Source organism: Nothobranchius furzeri, chromosome 17, assembly GCF_043380555.1.
Source record: "Nothobranchius furzeri strain GRZ-AD chromosome 17, NfurGRZ-RIMD1, whole genome shotgun sequence".
Taxonomy (NCBI): domain Eukaryota; kingdom Metazoa; phylum Chordata; class Actinopteri; order Cyprinodontiformes; family Nothobranchiidae; genus Nothobranchius; species Nothobranchius furzeri.
In genome coordinates, this window is record NC_091757.1 from 46029276 (window position 1) to 46047874 (window position 18599).

Consider the following 18599-nt stretch of genomic DNA (forward strand, 5'->3'; position numbering starts at 1 on the left):
ACACACACACACTCACTCACAAACTGTAAAAAATGTGTGCGGGGGGGGGGGGGGGGCAGATTAATGCTTCATAAAAGCCCAACTCCAAGTGAGCGGGTCTTTAAACTTCTTTAGAGGGAAAAGAGGTGCTGTTATGAGGGGAGAGAGATGTATATTCTACCCTGAGCCCCCTTTTCTAATTGAAAGCAGCCGTCTGCATGAGCTGAACTCTGCAGGAAACCTCAGCGGGTGTGCTAGCACGCACGCACACACACACACACACACACACACACACACACACACACACACACACACTTGTCTCTGTGCAAAGTTTGTGTTGGTATTGAAACATGTGAGAGAGGGCATGCAGAGCTCCTGCCATAACATTTCAGTCTCAGGTGGTTTAAGAATACCTACACATGTAATCCTCTGATAAATGCCGCGAACCCAAAACAGTGAAATCACGAACAAAAGGGTAGAGGAAGGGGAATAATTGGAGCGCTCTCAGTTTACCCTAAACCATGTGTTGTGTGTTTTCTCTCATGGTCCTCCTTTGCCTTCTCTTCTTCCACTGTTTGGGTAACCGCCCCACCACTTTGCTGTTGCATCCTAAATTCCTAAATCTTTTCATTTCTACATGATAATCTGCTTCCTCCTCTGATTGTAGCAGAGTTTGATGAGAGAAGCGGAGCTTTTTAGAGCAGCCTTAGCTCTGCACTGCAGGTGCTATTTTGTGGCTTGGTTCTCTGTAGCACTTGGCGTAGCCGTGGCTGCTGGCCACTGAAGGGAAAGACATGCTTCCTGGTGGCTAATGAGGTGCTGAACCCCAACCTCCTATTTGTTTTAGGAGCACCTGGGCCAACCAGAGCAGGGCTGGGCCCAGACAAAGGAGTCAGTCTAGCGTTTCCACTAAAGTCTGCCCATTCAAAACATCCAGAACCTCGGGACAAAAACTCCCACACTCCATAAAATGAAGGAAAGACAGAATGCGAGTCGAGTCTGCCCATTCTCGTCTCACAAGGAAACTATTGTTTGTCTTTACACGCCTCTCTCTCTCTTCAGCCTTGCAAGTTTAAACTTCATAAAATAGAAATGTTCTCCATTTTTCTTTAAGCAGCTTGGAAAAGACGCAAGCATTTTATTTTATATATAAAACATTACAGGAAAAAGCTGCTAAACTCACTTGTGGTTGAAGGGTTTCACCCTGCTTTTATTTTGGTAGGCTGCTTCGGTTTTACAACACTCTGGATTTGCACGTTTGCTGAAACTTTCAGTTAAATTCTAGATTTACCTTCATATAAAATTTAGTTTAACCTTGATATGTTTAGATCTCTTTCTAAACTGTTTTCCAATCAACAAATAATTTAGATTAAACTCTAACAACTTTTTCATTTGACAGTCTTTTCTGTTTGCCTATGGAATTGATGGGATTACATCAAACCGTGTTCATAATTCACTGTGGAAATAATATTATGTCTTGCCTGTCACAGAAAACCACAGGCTGGATGAAGATCCTGTCAGACTGGTTTGTAAACATCAATCTTAAAGTCACAGTTGTGGTGTTTAAATACCTCAAAATACAAGTGAGCAGTGGATCTGACTCAAAACCATGAATCACATGCAGAATCTTGTTAACCTAAGCGACAGTTTTTCCTTTTTAAAAATTATTCAACTTTTCATTCAGTGATGAACTGAAAACTATACGTCATCAGTTACAACGTGAAACTAGTCGTCACCTACAAACATTAAGAACACATTTGCTGGTTTCAAAAGTTAAAGAGTGAGTTCTGAGAAACCGTTTCTTTACTCACATGCAGGCTGAACTTAAAAACTACTCTTCTACCCGTTTTATCTGCTGTAGCCGTTGAAAGTAAATGGATGGGAAACACTCAGGTGAGAAAAAGCCACACAGATCTGCGTCATACTGTAAGTTTTCATTCGTGGACTCCCCCATCTTGGCTCACTTCCGGGGAAGGTTGTTGTTGATTTAGAATCCAGGAGAGAGCAGAGCGAGCCTTTACTATTAAAAGCTAACTGTTAGCATTAGCAGCTCCACAACATGGTAGAACTCCTTCAGGCTTGTGTTATTAGAGGAGATGAGACGTCAAGGCACAGAGCAAACACAGTCAGCCGCAATTTTATTAGCCAATCAGAGGCAAGACGTTTGGTTATCAGGAATTAATAAATGAGTTTGATGCCAAATTCTGCTGTTTTGGCTATCTTTTGCTGCTTGAAACAGCGCCAGAGCTTTTTTTCCCCCACAGAGAACAAGTCAGATACCATTTGTTTATACAAGAAACCGCAGCAATTTTTTAAAATAATGAGTAAATGAAAGGTTTAAAAGAGGATTTTTTTCCCCTGCTGGCCAACTGGAATACTGCAGGTTCAGGCCACACGTTGGCCCTAATTTTGGTTCATGAGGGAAATAAAATTTACAATTTTTGTTTGTTTATCTCTCATCACAGATGGAGGGAACCAGCTTGTAGCTCAAGAGGCAGTACGGAAACCCTCCACCCTGCGGCGCCCAACTGCACGTGCCGGAGAATCAATCTCAAGTAAGACCTGCTAACGTTTTAGAAACACGAATATGCAAGAAACATTTTAAAGCATGCTCATACTAGAATCCTGCATGTTACAAAAAAAACCACATTTTCTGTTTTGCAGATTGTCTCAACTGCAGCCGCATCACAGCGTTGAGCGAGAAGCTGAACTCGCTGGAGGCGAAGGTGACGACGTCTGACGTAGGCCTACTCAAATCCTTCATCGTAATCTCATCTGTACATATTTTATGTCTCAGGTTCAGCTACTCACAGAACCAGCCTCCATATCGCATCGCCACCTTCAGACCAAAGGAGGAACTGCTCCAGAGGCGTCGCTTCTGATGGGGGCGTCGCCCTCTCAAGGAGCTCCTGGTGAGCAGGGGCCTGCAGGTAACTCATTCAAAACACTTCCAATCATTAGTTCTATTAACTGAAGGCTAATGTCTTGCTCTTACTAAATACTTGAGAAAAATCGTTCTTTACTAATTACTTTATTTTCAAATTTGATTCTTTTCATTAAAGCAGGAGCTGATATATAAAACAATACCAGGTTTTGCTCCACCGTTAACAGACTAACTGAATAAATTTGATGCTTTTAGTTTACTTCCATAGGCATAAATGTTCATTTGTAAGAAACGGGTGTGGCACGGTCGTCTTCTGCTGTGACCAGAAATCACATGCTTCTGAGGCACTTCTTTTGAAATGGACATTTTCATGGTCAGGGCAAATATTTTTGGCACTCTGGGAGCAGAAAGGGGCAACAAGGAGGTGGCATCTGCAGGAATGTGTGTAGCAGTGATGTAGTTGGGACACGAAGGTCATAGGATGATTGTGACTGGTTAGAAAAATGAAAACTATTTCCTTCCTCCTGTTTTTTCATAAGACAACACAAATACACAAAGCCACAAAAGACATTTTAATGTTATCTTTGTTCAGTAGCACCCCTCAAAACCCGCAGAGAACTTGATCTAAAAGTATTGTAGACAAAATATTGTTTTCAGACTCATAAAGACTGATTTAGACACCATGAAAATAATTTCATTTTTCTTTAATTGATACAGTCATTTTGCATTTTAGAAGGGAATTTAAAATTTTTCCCCAAAGTTGATTTGTTGGGATCCTTTGTACTCTCTCACTGGGACAGAAATGCTCCCCACCCCGACTAGATTTTACACAACCTCGTCTACAAGTGGCATTTTCCGCAGATTTAAACCTCTCAATTAAAGCAACTCTCTCGTTTCATGTCAGGTCCTCAGGGTGAAAACGGGAGAGATGGGCTTCCTGGCAGAGACGGTATGTTGTAATTGTAGTCGCCGTTCATTTGGTGTCGAGCCATTTAAGATGTAAACCAGTTAAGGGCTTCGTGATTACTCATGACTATTTTTTTTTCCTCTTAGGAAAGCCAGGGACTCGAGGGCTGCCAGGTCCCAGTGGGCCCCCGGGGGAGACTGGGGCGAGGGGTCCATCTGGAGCTCCTGGATCGAAGGGACTCGTGGGACCGGCAGGTAAGAGTAGACTAAAGGTAAAAACACACACAGGTCAGTGCTGGCCAACAGCCATGAGGTTAGAACTGGACTGTGTCCTGCCAGATGCTCAGCAGCTGTTTACCACTTATGTTGTCAGTAAGAGTGAGGTGTTTATATTGAGTGCTATTGAGCAAACAGCAGTTGAGGAATCAGAGCAATCTGACCTGCGATGTCCAAATCCAGAGTGTTTGTCTTTCACTTAAAGCTCTCGGTCAGCCAGCAGACCCTCAGCCGGTGAAAGCTGCAGCATTCCAGAGGTCCTTGAGGTCTGCTGACTGGAATTAGCATTTAATTTGCTTTCATTTTAAATCATACGTTTCTAAAAAATAAAAATAAAAACTGAAAGTATTGTTTTGCTGCTGCTGTTGGTGATCATCAGCCAGAACAGAAACCAGATCATACATCTCCTCCTTAACCTCAGAGCTCACTGGTTCTAAGTGCAAATAATGAACGACCTGTTGAGGGAAATAGTAAATCTACCATCAGCTGCAATTCCAATGATGAATAAAGTAAATGGTGAGTGTAAGTGTGTCACAACATCTGCTCTGGCTATCAGCTGTTATTCTTCTGCTCTGGATCATGAAGGGAGTGTTTCTCTTCTCCACGCCGGGTAATGATGAGATTTAGAGCGAAACCTGAACTACAAACCCACTTTCTGAGGAGCTCCATGTGACTTCGATCTGAGAAAGCAGGAGTCATACGTCTACAAATCCCAGCTCCTTATGAGTTCCATATGCTCGCGGTGGTACTGTTTTTCTATCCTCATTACTTCATAAGAAACCAAAAGCAGCACATGGTTTTTCTTATTGCAATTTTATCCTAATATGATGAGTAAGATAAACACGAGATTGGAATGTGGTCGATGTCATGTAAAAGAGACTCAAGTATGGGCTAAAAGTCAACTTTGTGTTGCACATATCTGCAAATATTTTGTCACAGGGATGCTATGATCGAAATCTGCTGAAACCCAATGACGCTCCAGGGAGAATCGTTGAGCAGGAAAAGCTCAAACTGTTTTCTCTAATATGTTACATAAACTTTGAAAGGCCAGTCGGGACACTAATGTGAACCACTGTACTGCAGATGGCTCACCATCTCCAAGAAGCAAGCAAAACCTTGTCAGATGTGCAGCAATACCTCGCCGAAGTTTAGTGAAAACAGGCCACATAGATGTCAAATCAAAGCTGTAATAACATCACGATGCGATAGCCACTGGACTGTAGCTGCGAGTTGCATCAGCACATAAATGGAAAGGTGCTGAGTGTTGATGTGATTGAAAGAGGAAGGTGATCTCAGTGAGGCTGAGCGATGCTTTTTCCATCTTCAGATTGTTTTCTGATGGAGTTGAAGGAATTCTTTAAAGCAGCAAGCCTGAGTTTTCCCCCATTTCAGGAATAATGCATGATTATTTAGAAATTTGTACAAGTGATAGTCTCAACCTCTACGGTGATATAATTCAAATTCAATTCAATTCAATTCAAATTCAAAAATACTTTATTAATCCCAGAGGGAAATTGATTAAATGTGTACAAACATTTTTTGTGCTAAGCCTGCCGCCGTCCCGTAGAGCCTCATGCAATTTCAATTCAGCGCTGCTCAGCATTAGCCAAAAGCATTAGACGTCTGCTTACATACAGTTTTCAATCACAGAGCATGCAGACGTATTTTGGAAGTGCCTAGACTGATAAAGAGTTGACAGCTGTCCTTATGAAGCATTGATTACGGCACACATTCACTGTGGCATTGTTTCGATAGGCTTCTGCAATGTCACAAGATTTATTTCCATCCAGTGTTGCATTAATTTTTCACCAAGACAGCACATCCCAAAGTTACTGCCTTGAGTGCTCTAATGACCACAGGCACCACCGATGTCTTCACTCTCCAGGCTTTCTCAAGTTCTTCTTTGAGGCGATGGTACTTCTCTAGTTTCTCCTGTTCCTTTTTTCCTGATGTTGCATCACTTGGTTGCAGAGGTCACCACTGGCCACTAGGATGTGCTGTAATCACACCTCGAGGGAATAAGGTGTATTCAAGGATGTGCCTGAAGTCACGTACATGTGATTATCCCTGACTGGATATACTGCTGCTTCTCATTTGGATTGCTGCTGCTCAACCATCACACTGCTGTCTATCCATGCTACTGTTCGACTTGTATTTGTAAGTCTTCACCTGCTTGTTAATGTAATGGTCACATTGTCAGTGTGCATGCTAAGCTGTGCTGCATTTATTTACCTATTTTATCGCATTGCTTAGCTTTGGCCTTCAGCCCATGCTGCTGCTTCACGCTGCCGTTAGCTTCTGCTCACTCAGCTTTGTATGTCGCCGCAGGGCTCCTTCATCCTTGTCAATAAAGCCATTAGACATCGAGGAGTGTATTTCTTCATTGGTATTGCCATATCAACCGCAACAACTGTCCTCTGTTGTTTGCCCACCTCCACAATGTCTGGTTGGTTCACCATCATCATTCTGTTGGTCTGGATCTGGAAGTCCTAGGATCTTGGCTCACCCATTCTCAACCACCTTAGGGGTGTTTCCGACTTTGATCTTGGGGCTTCTAGTCCAAATTCTGCACAGATGGTCCTGTACACTATGCCAGCTACTTGGTTGTGGTGTTCCATGTATGCTTTCCCTGCCAGCATCTTTCACCCTGCAGTTATGTGGTGGATTGTCTCAGGGGCCTCGTAGCCTACACCTTGGGTCTTGTCTGGTGTGGTAGCTCTTGGCTTCTGTTGCTATGGTGTTCAGGGCCTGTTCCTGTGCAGCCATGATGAGTGCCTCTGTGCTGTCCTTCAGACCAGCTCTTTCTAGCCATTGGTAGGATTTCTTGACAACAGCCACTTCAGTGATCTGTCTGTGGTACATCCCATGTAGAGGTTTGTCCTCCCACAATAGTATTTCAAGCACCTCCTCCTCTGTTTGCCATTGTCTGAGACATTCACTGAGCATGTCACTTGTTGGGGTGTAGTCCTTAACGTGCTTATGGATCTTAGATCCTGGACAGTGGCTCTCACACTCAAAGGCTTCGGTCTACTTCCTTGCGGCTAGCATACAGTCTCAGGATGCTGGGTTTGGTATAGAACCTCCATGCATGGTTTGGAGCTTCTTTGTCTTAACATCTGTGGTCAGTTTTTCTTCCTTTGGCCACCTTATTATTCCTGGAATATCTTGGAATAGCCTACGAGATATCTGATTATGCAGGGCATAGCTGTTAATTGCCCAAATCTTGTTCTTTCAATTGAGCTGACTTCTTAGTCAGCCAAGACTGCAAAGCCCAACCTGTCTTACTCGTAGGTATTTGGCTGTGGCTCCTTTCCTTGCAGCTTCATCAAAAGTTGTCATTTGTGGGATACCAAGGTACTTGTAGCTGTCCTCAATGTCTACCTTCCCTTTCTTTGTCACGATCCGACCACACTTCTCAAGAGCTGTAGATTATGGTGGTGTGGATCAGTGAGTCGATGTCCTGCTCACTCTTGGCGTACAGCTTTTTGTCATCCATGTAGAGGAGGTGGCTGATTGTGGTTCCATTCTTGAGTGTTTATGGCCAGTCTTGTTGATTATTTGGCTGAGGGGGTTGAGACCTATGCAGAACAGCAGTGGGGACAGGGCGTCTCCTTGGTTGATGGAGATTTGTGCAAATGGCCTCAAGGGTGGTTTTCCACAGCCTCAGTGAGTTTGCAAATAAGGCTCTCAGACTCCTGTTGATGTTGTACAGCTCCAAGCATTCAATCATTCATGAGTGCAGCATTGAGTCATAGGCTTTCTTGTAATCAGTCCATGCCAGGGAACAGCAGTAGCTCAGCAGGTAGAGTGGAAGGTTGCAGGTTCAAGCCCATCTCCAACCAGAGAATGCTGCTGTTGTGTCCTTGGGCAAGGCACTTAACCCTCCTTGCCTACTGGTGGTGGTTGGGGGGACCGGTGGCGCCAGTGTTTGGAAGGCCTCATCTCTGTCAGCGTGCCCCACCAGCGTGTAAATGTGTGTATGAATGGGTGAATGACTGATAGTGTTATGGAGTGCCTTGGGGGGTTGTAGAACCCTAAAACTGCAACATACAAATACAGGTGCACAGGTTAAGGCTTTGGAGTCTTGGGCGACTGTTCGGTCTTTCAGCAGCTGGTGTATGGCTTCTTTGGTACCTCTGGCAATGCCCTTCTGTGCTGTGGTCATGTATTGATCATGAGCCCACTTATCTTGGTTGCTATAATGCCTGACGTGAGCTTCCATGTTGTGAGGAGACAGGTAAATGGCCGATAGTTGGATGGGACTAGCCACTGTGCACTGCTGTGTGAAGCCTCCTTTTCCCCATATGCCCTTATGGAATTGTCCAGCCTTGGTGGGTCTGCTCTGCTGATACTACCCACCACTGAGAGTACACTTTAGCTGGCTGTCTGGCTTCACTTTATCTCATGTACATCTTTAGGCGGCTGGCCAAGGCTTGGAGCCTTTGTTTGGCAGTTTCCAGCGCTTGAGGTATGGGTATCTGGCTGTAGCTCTTGGCTATTGTTTTTCCCATTGTGCCTTTTCGGAGCTCTGACAGTTGGCTAAGAACCTTCTTTTCCATGGTAGGTATTGTTTCTCATGGTTGCTCTTGCTTTTATAGCCAAGATGATGTTAACTCTTGTGTTTACTGTTGTGTTGCATCTTGTCGATCTCAAGTTGTGATTCAAGTTGCTGATAGTGGATGTTGGAACATTGGGCTAGTTGTTTGGCTGTTAGTGTTAAGAGCAGGTTTCGACGTAACCACTCTTCCCATATTCTCTGCGGGAGAAAGGAGAAGGGATTAAGGTGCAATATATTTTCACACCTCGAGATGGCACCTTCTGAGAAAAACTCTGGATCGCCTCTTCTAGAGCAGTTTTAGGTTGTTACGAGTTTACAAACATACAAAAAAAATTGATGGTATTCATCCAATAATATTTCATTTACTCTGAAGATTCTTGCTTATAGTGTAACGTCCAGCAATGGTCAGTTTTTAGGTACAGTTTGAAATTCAACATCTGGTCAAAATGGAGACACGAGACTGCACGTGTTCCCTTTAAATTGGCCTGCCTTCATCCCATCAGCTGGAGCTCAGAGCCTCTCTGCAGCTCTGAACACAGATAACGAATTGTCAACAATAATGTTCTCTCCTCTAGGTCCAAGCTTTGCTTATCGTCCTACGACAAGGCCTCCGAACAAGGAACATTCGCAGCTCGGATTAGTTGCTAAATCAAAGAATGATTTTTTAAATTAAATAAGAACTTCTGAAACTTATGAGGTTAAATAATCATTAAATAAACATTTGTTTATGGCTTCTTATAATAATTATAGAATAATTAAATGTTTTCATTAATCTGTGCTCAATGATTGAAGTTTGAAATGAATGTTATGTTATGATTACATTGATTGATATATGTTTTCAGCATGTTGACATGACAAGGTCATAACCATTTGCACTCACACAAAGACAAAGTAAAGTTAAGTTAAACACATGACACATAGATAGCCCTTTACCCCAGATCAGAGCATCCGGATCAAGGAAGGCGTGTTTCTGAGTTGTCTTGGTAATATTCCTCAACTTGTCAACCTCTGGTTGGCTACACAAATCATAACATGAGAACATTAAAATTGGATCACGCTGGTCATTCTTCAGTTCTTGAGAAAAGTTTCAGACCGGCCATCTGAAGCAACACCTCTTTAACCCATCAAAGCTTTTGACACGTCGTCAAAATCTTTTTGCATCTGCGAAGCTGATACAGCAAACAGTTCCTGCAGAACAAGCTGATATTGTTCGACTCCTTAAGAGTCCGCCAGACGCGCGGTTCCATCCATCTGTTGTGACCTGGAGACAACTCTTAAGACTGGTCTAGTAGTGCCGCAATTTCTTCTACGGACCTCAGTGCCTGGAAGTCTGAGGACTTCGACATTCCGGATCTATTACGAGGGTCTTCAAGTGGGTATGTAGACATGACAGATTGCGTCTGATGTGCTTTTGATAATAATCAACTTCATAGCTTAACGCAAACCAAATTCTTTTACATCCAGAACTCAGCTCTCCTAGATACGGAAGTTCTGATAACATCGCATTCACACTTAGGTTTCATGTACATCACATCTAGTGGTAGTTAACCTGTCAAGTTTAATTGTTTGTAAATAAATTCTTACTTTTATAAACCTGACTCTTTTCTGAATCAAAACGAAGTGTGTACAATCCCTTAATAAACAAAGAATCCTAAAATCTTATGATTAAACACCGTAAAGACCAAGCAGGTTGATATTCTACATTTATATAGAGCAGGGATTCCCAAAGTGTGGTGCGCGCACCCCCGTGCGCGAGGTGAAAAGTGTAATGGCTGCGGAGCTCAGAGAAGTCTGTCAGATGTCACCATTCGTGTAGCCAGAAACTCATTTGTGGGTGGGCCAAAGAAATAGTAAGAGGGCACAATAAATGTAATTGAAAACAAGTATATTTTTGCGCATGTGTCCTCCACATGTGCCCTAGCTTCATAATAACAATGCGCCGAGCTTCAGCACTCTGGCCTGCGCACGCCGATATGTTCCGTATTTGATCATTTTTAACGGTGTTGGAGGAATCTGAAGGTGGTGAGTCATTCTGGCAGATTGTAATTAACACCCTGTCTCATGCAGGTGTTCTGACATTGTAAACCTCACACACAGAACATTGTGGATGTAACAAAATAAAACAAGAAATGATTCCCATTCAGCCTATTAAAAGCGCGCTGAAGATCTGAGGTTCAGAGTGCGTCTGTCAGAGGTCAGACGTGTTCCAGCGGAACCACGGCTCACAGGTGCACATGTGAGCACATCTGGGCTGGGCTGAAGTTTAAATAGCGCCAATAACGAGACGCGGTTAAACGCTGCAAGTTGTGAAGCGCGTTCCATCCGCGAGCTGCATCACCAAGCGGTAAGTGAATGCATCAAGCATAAGCTGTGCCGCGCGCGCACGCACACACACACACAGATTCAATAAGCGCGCACGCTGCGCAAACTTCGGCGCGCCGTCACTGAAAGCAGAAATGAGTGCTGCCTCCATTGTGATAAAAACTTTTAAGAGATTTTATAACAACATTTTTCATTCAAGGTCAAATTAATATATATATAGCCATGCCCTGATGTGGGGGCTGGGGGGTGCGTCGACATGGTCGGGACATAGAAGGGGGTGCACGGCTAAATAAGTTTGGGAATCCCTGATATAGAGTATTACAGCTTATTGGTCATAAGTAGAGGTAATATATATATTGAGCTCTTAAGGCACTCAATTCTCAAACCCTACAATAGCAATTTGCAGAGTTTATTTCTGTTTATTAGAGTTTCTTCATATGTCTGAGTTCCCAGCACTGGTCCATTAATAACCCTCCTGTTATTTACAGAATAATAAAGACAGTTAGTTCCCATGATCCAATGCACTTTCCCCGCTCTTACTCCACATGCAAACAGGTCGTCATGGAAAAACACACTCAAACCTCCCAAACATACAATATGATGGTTAAACAACATTTTCTCTAGCAGTCTCCTCTGGTTTTTATCCTTCAATCAACACATCCCCGTTATTTATCAGTCCATTATGATGTCTGTTGTCTTAGGTCCCCGTGGTCCACCAGGTCTCCCAGGAGAGAGAGGTCTACCGGGTCTGCCTGGACCACCAGGGCCTCCGGGTCCACCGTCACCAGCCAACGCCCAAATCCCAGATCCAGATCACAGTAAGACCCAGGAATGCTGTTCATCTCCTTACCAACTCTTTGACACGAATCCACAACGAATCACTAACAGGACATTTGGGATTCGACAGAAATATTGGTGTTAAATTCAAACATGTAACATTGAGGTTACACAGAAACACCATCAGAGGGTTAGATCCTCGTCTCGTCAGGACTAGAGGTTATCATTTTGTTCCTGATCAACATTCAACTTTCTAAACATTTTCTTTAAAAATGGCTGGTATTTATTGAATGGATGTGGGCATTGTACCAGTCTGTTGTGGTGAAGATTTACCAATTTACGTTCCTACCCTCACCTGCGGTCAAGAGCTTTGAGCAGTGACAGGACGAGATCGTGGATACAAAATGAGTTTTCTCTGTAGGGTGTCTGGGCTCTTCCTTAGAGACAGGGTGAGAAGCTCGATCATCCGGGAGGAGCTCAAAGTAGAGCCGCTGCTCCTCCACATCGAGTGGAGCCAGTTGAGGTGGCTAGGGCATCTGATGAAGATGCCTCCTGGACGCCTCCCTGGTGAGGTTTTCTGGGCATGTCCAACCTGAAGGACACCTAAAGGGAGACCCGGCACACGCTGGAGCTACTATGTCTCTCAGCTGGCCAGGGAACACCTTGGGACCCCCCTAGAAGAGCTGGCCCAAGTAGTCAGGGAGAGGGAAGTCTGGGCCTCTCAAGTTAGGCTGTTGCCCCCACAACACGACTCCGGATAAGAGGAAGAAAATGGATGGATGGATGTATGAAATGGTCAGTCCTGTTGCCTTTAAATTTAAAATGTCCCTTAACAGTTGATTAAACCACAACCACGAGTACACAAACACCAGATGATGCTTTCGACGCCTCCTTTCTGAATAAAAAGTTCTTTTAAGAAATATTTCAGACTTCAGGACCCAATTTCCAAACAAAATCAGTTTATAAATGTTTACATCTTTAGTCAGAGTTTTGCATTTTTAAGAATTTTCAGCTAGATAAAGTTCAGAAGAAGAGTAACCCACCTTACCCACCTTGTAGAACAGAATTAAAGGGAGCTACATGTATGCAGACGGCTACATTGATGGAGACTTCACATGCTGAGATGAGAACCTGTATACCTCTGGTGTCACACAACAGCTTCCATATGCAGGCTGCTCAGACGGCTGAGGGGAGGGAGGGTTCTCAGAGACAGACGGGGGCCTTCGTGGGCTCTTTCAAGGTCAACACATGGGCGGTTTATACATGGATTCAGTGGTAAAACTGAATATGCAGCACACAGATTTGTAAGCTCTGGGTTCCGCTGTGGAGAGCCGCGGGGGTGCTGAGGTTGGCACAATGACTTCCGAGTCTGTGGGCTATTTCTCTCACATCAAAGTAACAGTGGGGGAACATTAGTGGGGGTGGGTCTGCACTCAGCTTCCTTTGGAAAACACTGGATTATTTGGCTTCTACATCTGCATCAGGCCTGATGAGGACCACGGAGTGGGAATATTTTAGCTTCCCTGCTTATTTTCACTCCAGATGAAGTCATAGAGTGTTCTGAGCTGAAAAAGTTGAACAGAAGAGTGCTGTTGCAGCTCTGATGTCACCTCTGGTTCAGATCTGCCCGTGGTGTCTAGTGATCAGGAAGCAGGAGGATGTTTACCGCTGTATACCCTCCTCCTCATCATCTTCCTCTTCCTTTTCATTTCTGAAGTCACAGACTGTGACTGAATCTGTTTCCTGTGGGTTTAAAATGACCCAACAGCTGCACACTTCCCTGGATCACACACAGGTTTTCTACCGTCTTCCTCCTAGTGTACTGTGGAGTCCGAACAGTTTTACTCAAAACACAGTGAGTTTGGAATGTAAAACAACACAACTTTAATATCTCAGCAGCCTCAACCTATTGGTAAAGCTATTGTGGCCCAAAACTGAGGTGATAATTAGAGAACATTGCCCTCTAGTGGATGAGCTAAGTAATGAGCTAAAGTTTTTTTCATGAGACCCAACACAACATGGACTAGGACTATCATCCAAAAAAAAAATAAAAACAGCAATTACAAAATCAGACACATGTAACCTTTTTTTATTAGAAAGTGCTTTTTACAATCAGTATCAATGGTTTCATTCATTATTATTTCTAAAATGTGAGTTAATCCTCAATAACAGCTTATTAAATGTCTTATAAACAACCTAACAGAGCCTTTATTAAATAAAATGGATTTGTTTGCATGACATTATGACTAAATTAGATTTATTGTCACAGACAAAGCTCCATATGAGGCTTGAAAATAAAGGTTTGGATATTTTTAACTAAATGTTCACATTTTCTTTCCTCTCCAGATCGCGGAAAAGACCCTTTCTCCACCAACACTTTCCATGACTCTCAAGGTTTGCCGGTGCCTGGACCTCAGGGTCCTCCTGGGCCAGTCGGTGAGTGTCTGGATCAATTTTTTAGGAATGAAAAACATCTGTGTAAAACTAAAACATCCATATATTTAAAGGTGCAACAGGTAATAATTTTACAGGGAAATAATCACAAAAGAGTTTAATCTCTCAATCATGTTGGAAGGAAGGTTACACTGACACAAATTTCCTTTTCCAGCTGGGTGTTTCCAAGATTTTCTTTGTTTAAAAAGAAAGATGTAGTCAGTTCTTACAATCTGTCCCACCCCCATACTTCCTGTTTCCAGAGCCAATCATGCGTGAGCCCACAATGTTGCCATGTCTTTAGCACAAAGACTGCGCTGGCATTTGTAATTCAACACCAGTTGGACAGAATGTTAGTCAGTAAACAGGAGCAACCCAGAAGTTATTTCTTATGACCTTAATAAGCCATGACATCTTTTTGTTTTACTCTAACATTGGGTAAAGAAGGCTAGAGGCTAATGTTGAGCTAACAATGCTAATGATGAATTAGAAACAATAACATTTGGCTCTAAAAATACCTGAAGCTACTTTTTCCATAGCCTCATAAAAACAACAATGCTGCCAGTTTGCTGCAACACCGAGCCGGCATCAGGGAACCTTAGGTCGTTTATAAGTGGCTGGACCGTGGCAGTAATGGAGCGCAATCATGTCCTTTTTACAAAAGATAGGGGCGGTCTCTGCACTGCTGCTTACTTCCGTTTAACTTGGACATAACTTGCTTTTTATTGAAATTGAAGCTGCGCCCATTAGGTTTTTTCATAAGCTGCTCCTAAAGGTGGCGGCTCTCCACAGTCCCTGTGCGGTCTCCGGTGATCTGAGCGTCAGCTCTAACGGAGAGAAGCTTCTGGAGCTCTGCACCACTCCAGTTTGTCATCTCAGCTGATTCTGTTGACAAAAGCTAAACTTGCGTGCTTACTTTCATTTTTAATATAGTTTTCTGCCGGAGCTCGACAGTAACTCCTCAAGTGATCACCTCCCTCTGATGTACATAATATGTAAGTCTGGTGTTGCAGCAATATTACTACCAAGCGTGACGGCACGAATGCCGCAACATTCCAGCAACGCCATGCCGCCATGGCACGTTCATAAGACACACCATGTCAGCAGTATTACACAGATTTGCCAGCATGGTTGGTCTTCTTGAAAGGGCTAATTGGGAGCCCACGTCACACCCATCTACTTTTGGACTATGGGTCCCCGGAAGAACGAAAAAAAGAAATGCAAGTCAATGGGGCTACAACAAAAGCTATTCACTAATCTAGTTTATGTCCCATGGATTTGCCATAAGCCGACCTAAAAGGGAGGAGACTTGGGCTCCCTATTACCCATGGGCGTCGCACCCGTGGGGGATGTGGGGGATTCAACACCCACACTTTTCCAGCCGTTTTGTTCACCTCCACAACAGTCTGGTTTCTCTACGTCGCACTCACTCTGCTTGCCTCATCTCCTTCTTCCCCTGCATCTTCTGTTTCTCTGACAGCCGATGTCGGGTTTCAAGGAGAAACAGGAGAGGGAGGGAGGGAAGAGCTCGACTGAATTCATAATTTTACATCTTGACATTAGCTGTACAAAGTCTGAGTTTGATAAAGTGAAGCACAATAATTTGCAGAGGTTTATAACTGGCGCGGCGCCAGGTTTTCATTTTTGGGTGGGCCACGGTAATTTTGGACGGACCTTAATAAGCAGTGACTTAAGTGAAGCAGGCAGGTCGCGCTAGAAAATTTCGTTTAAAACGACGTCATAAAATTTTTCCCCTGTCATTTTTATTTCTAAAATACGAAGTAAAAACTCCCAATTTAATTTTCATTCATTTTTCATTTATAGGCACCAGAATGCATTACCTGCACTTCTAATATTTACCTCTCAATGTAGGACTCTTTCACAAGGGTACATGCACACCAGTAGTTTTTACGGTTGTTCATGGGGCAAAATCTCCGACATTTTAGAAAAAAAAAATCCATCTTCCAGTAAAAGCAAAGCATCCAGCCCACCTCTTCAAATGCGTAAAATGTCCATCACAGCCGCTAGGAGTGCCGCGCGCACCATCAGCTGCGTCAGCCCAGACAAGAGCAGAGCAACTAGAGAAATAATAGAGGATAATTCTGTCTGGATGTGGATGGAGATTACATTTTACAGCAGCCTGATCATCATTTAAATACGTAAACCATCACCTGGCTTCTAGTCCACGCTATCAGCATTATTTTAATTTGTGTGTGAGCGTTTGTGTTTGTGTGTGTTTGTGTGTGTGTGTGTGTGTGTGTGTGTGTGTGTGTGTGTGTGTGTGTGTGTGTGTGTGTGTGTGTGTGTGTGTGTGTGTGTGTGTGTGTGTGTGTGTGTGTGTGTGTGTTGTGTGTGTGGTGTGTGTGTTTTCCACTTCAAACACTGGTCTAACCAACCAGACCAGCGTGTCCAGTAACACATTAATGTTACACTTAAACAGTTTCCCTTCATGTAGGCTAGAAACATTTCACCTGCCGTGGGCCGACCGCTTCTGCTCCACATAAACTTTGTGCGTGATCAAATGTCTCTACAGGTGCTTTCTGAGCTGAAGAGGCTATTCTGCCTCAGACTGGATGCGTCATGCGTCTCCATATTAGAGACGGGAACAAGCGCTGTTCAGCCAAAGTTTCATAATCAGCAAACATTTTTCCAAGTGACACATCCCTCAGAGAGACCGGCTTTCCAGACCGCTTCAGTGGGAGGAAATCTTATTGCATGCGTCGTGGTTCTGCACTGTGCTGTGAACCCCTATACAGATCTTCAGCTCACTGTCCACCGTGTGCGCTCCAAGCCGCGTTGAGCACAGTGTCCAGTATAAAGCTCTGATGTTCTAATGGGAATCATTTCTTGATTGATTTAGTTACCTCCGCGATGTGCGTAACGATTAAAATGTCAGCTCATCTGTGTTTGCATCAGTGTGCGTCGGGGTAATTCTTTCAAAACAACCAACATCCTTGAGTTTATCCGTCAAAATAAACAGTCAAATAGAAATATCTGTAACCTGCCATTTGACTGTTTTGCCTTCTTGTGAAGATTGTTGCAAAGAGAAACAATTAAACTTGATTAACCCCAGCCATGCGCACTGTAAATGAGCGGGAAACAATTTAATCGGATCCTTTTCTTTTCAACATGGTTTAATGTGAAGTTTCATTCAGTACAAACTTTAGTTACACCAATCTAACGAGACAGAGCCTGGATTTGTATTCTGAACAGTTTAAACATGTTTAAAACAGAGACATGCATGACGCGTCTAAAATTTGCACCTGCTCCGCTATTATGGAAATTAAATCAACAAGATGAATAACATGAAATTATTTTGGGCACAGACAACATCCCCCACACTTTTAGAAAATGCGCCTGCTATTATCAACAACTTAATATTTCAGTGAAATGTATTTATCTACTTATCAACTTACGGTGTATGACTTGTCCACTCGTCATCTAGAATCCTCTGACGTTGGGCCATAACTGGAAACCAGCGTGATACTCATGAACAGGAGAGGGGAGTAGATGAGAGCGGACTCCTTAGTTTGGATACATGGACTGCAGCACCCAAATGTGACAACAAGATTTCATTCATACTTCATACACCTTTAATGCTCCTGTGATACCTAACTTTTTAAACTTCCCCACCCAGATTAATGTATTCTCATCATGAACTAACTTCCTGTTCCTGTGCTTTTAGCTTGACCAATTTGTTCTTCCAACTTAAAAGACCACATAATTAGTCCACGCGGTAAAAGTTACTGAAGTTATAGATTCCTCCGGGTGTTTCTGTGTGTCAAGTTGAGCTTGAAGTAATGATTGTGTTCATATGTCGCATAGGACCTCCAGGTCCCAGAGGCCCTGCCGGCCCCCCTGGACCCTCAGGACAGAACGTAAGCTTGCTCACATTACTAGTGGATGCACTCAGTGAACCTAACTCCATCATATTTGCTGATGCACCAGTGGATCTTTGTCATTTTGCGTTTTCTTTTGACATAATACAGGGAAAACCTGGAAATGTGGGGGCACAGGGCCCTATGGGGCCAAAGGGAGAACGCGGAGAGAGAGTGAGTCCTTGTTTTGGATTTGCAGAAACACAAGAATTTCACGAATACTATAAAGGGATGTCCAATATTATCAGACAAATGTTATTTTATGTTTGTGTGGCACAGCTGGTCTAACTTAAACCGAAGTAGTTGTCATATTTTGCACAGAAAATGTTTAAAGTTTAAGTATTTGTGATGTAACGTTAGTTACCTAAGATGATTTTGTTTTTCTTTTCTTTGATGAAGGAAGGGGGAGGCACACATATATTGGTATTGGTTAAAATCAAGTTAGACTATATCAGTGAACTGGATATTGGTAAAAACTAAAAGCTGGTATTGAACATCCCTACTTTAGGAGCAAACATTTGATTCAGTAGAATAAAGTTTGTGGGAGGTTTTTTTTTTTTAGCTTTATTTGTATTGACATCCAATT

The 18599-nt window shown here is 43.2% G+C and overlaps 1 protein-coding gene across 3 annotated transcripts in view; it reads left to right on the forward strand.

Moving 5' to 3' along the window:
• Positions 1-18599, forward strand: part of emid1 (EMI domain containing 1) — a 65264-nt gene that overhangs the window by 38865 nt on the left and 7800 nt on the right. For all 3 annotated transcript variants that reach the window (XM_015973062.3, XM_015973061.3, XM_054731750.2), the window contains 9 exons: positions 2445-2534; positions 2644-2705; positions 2777-2909; positions 3768-3812; positions 3917-4024; positions 11627-11743; positions 14049-14138; positions 17961-18013; positions 18125-18187. In XM_015973062.3, coding sequence (XP_015828548.3) covers positions 2445-2534; positions 2644-2705; positions 2777-2909; positions 3768-3812; positions 3917-4024; positions 11627-11743; positions 14049-14138; positions 17961-18013; positions 18125-18187 — 761 coding nt within the window. The remainder of the gene's footprint in view (positions 1-2444; positions 2535-2643; positions 2706-2776; positions 2910-3767; positions 3813-3916; positions 4025-11626; positions 11744-14048; positions 14139-17960; positions 18014-18124; positions 18188-18599) is intronic.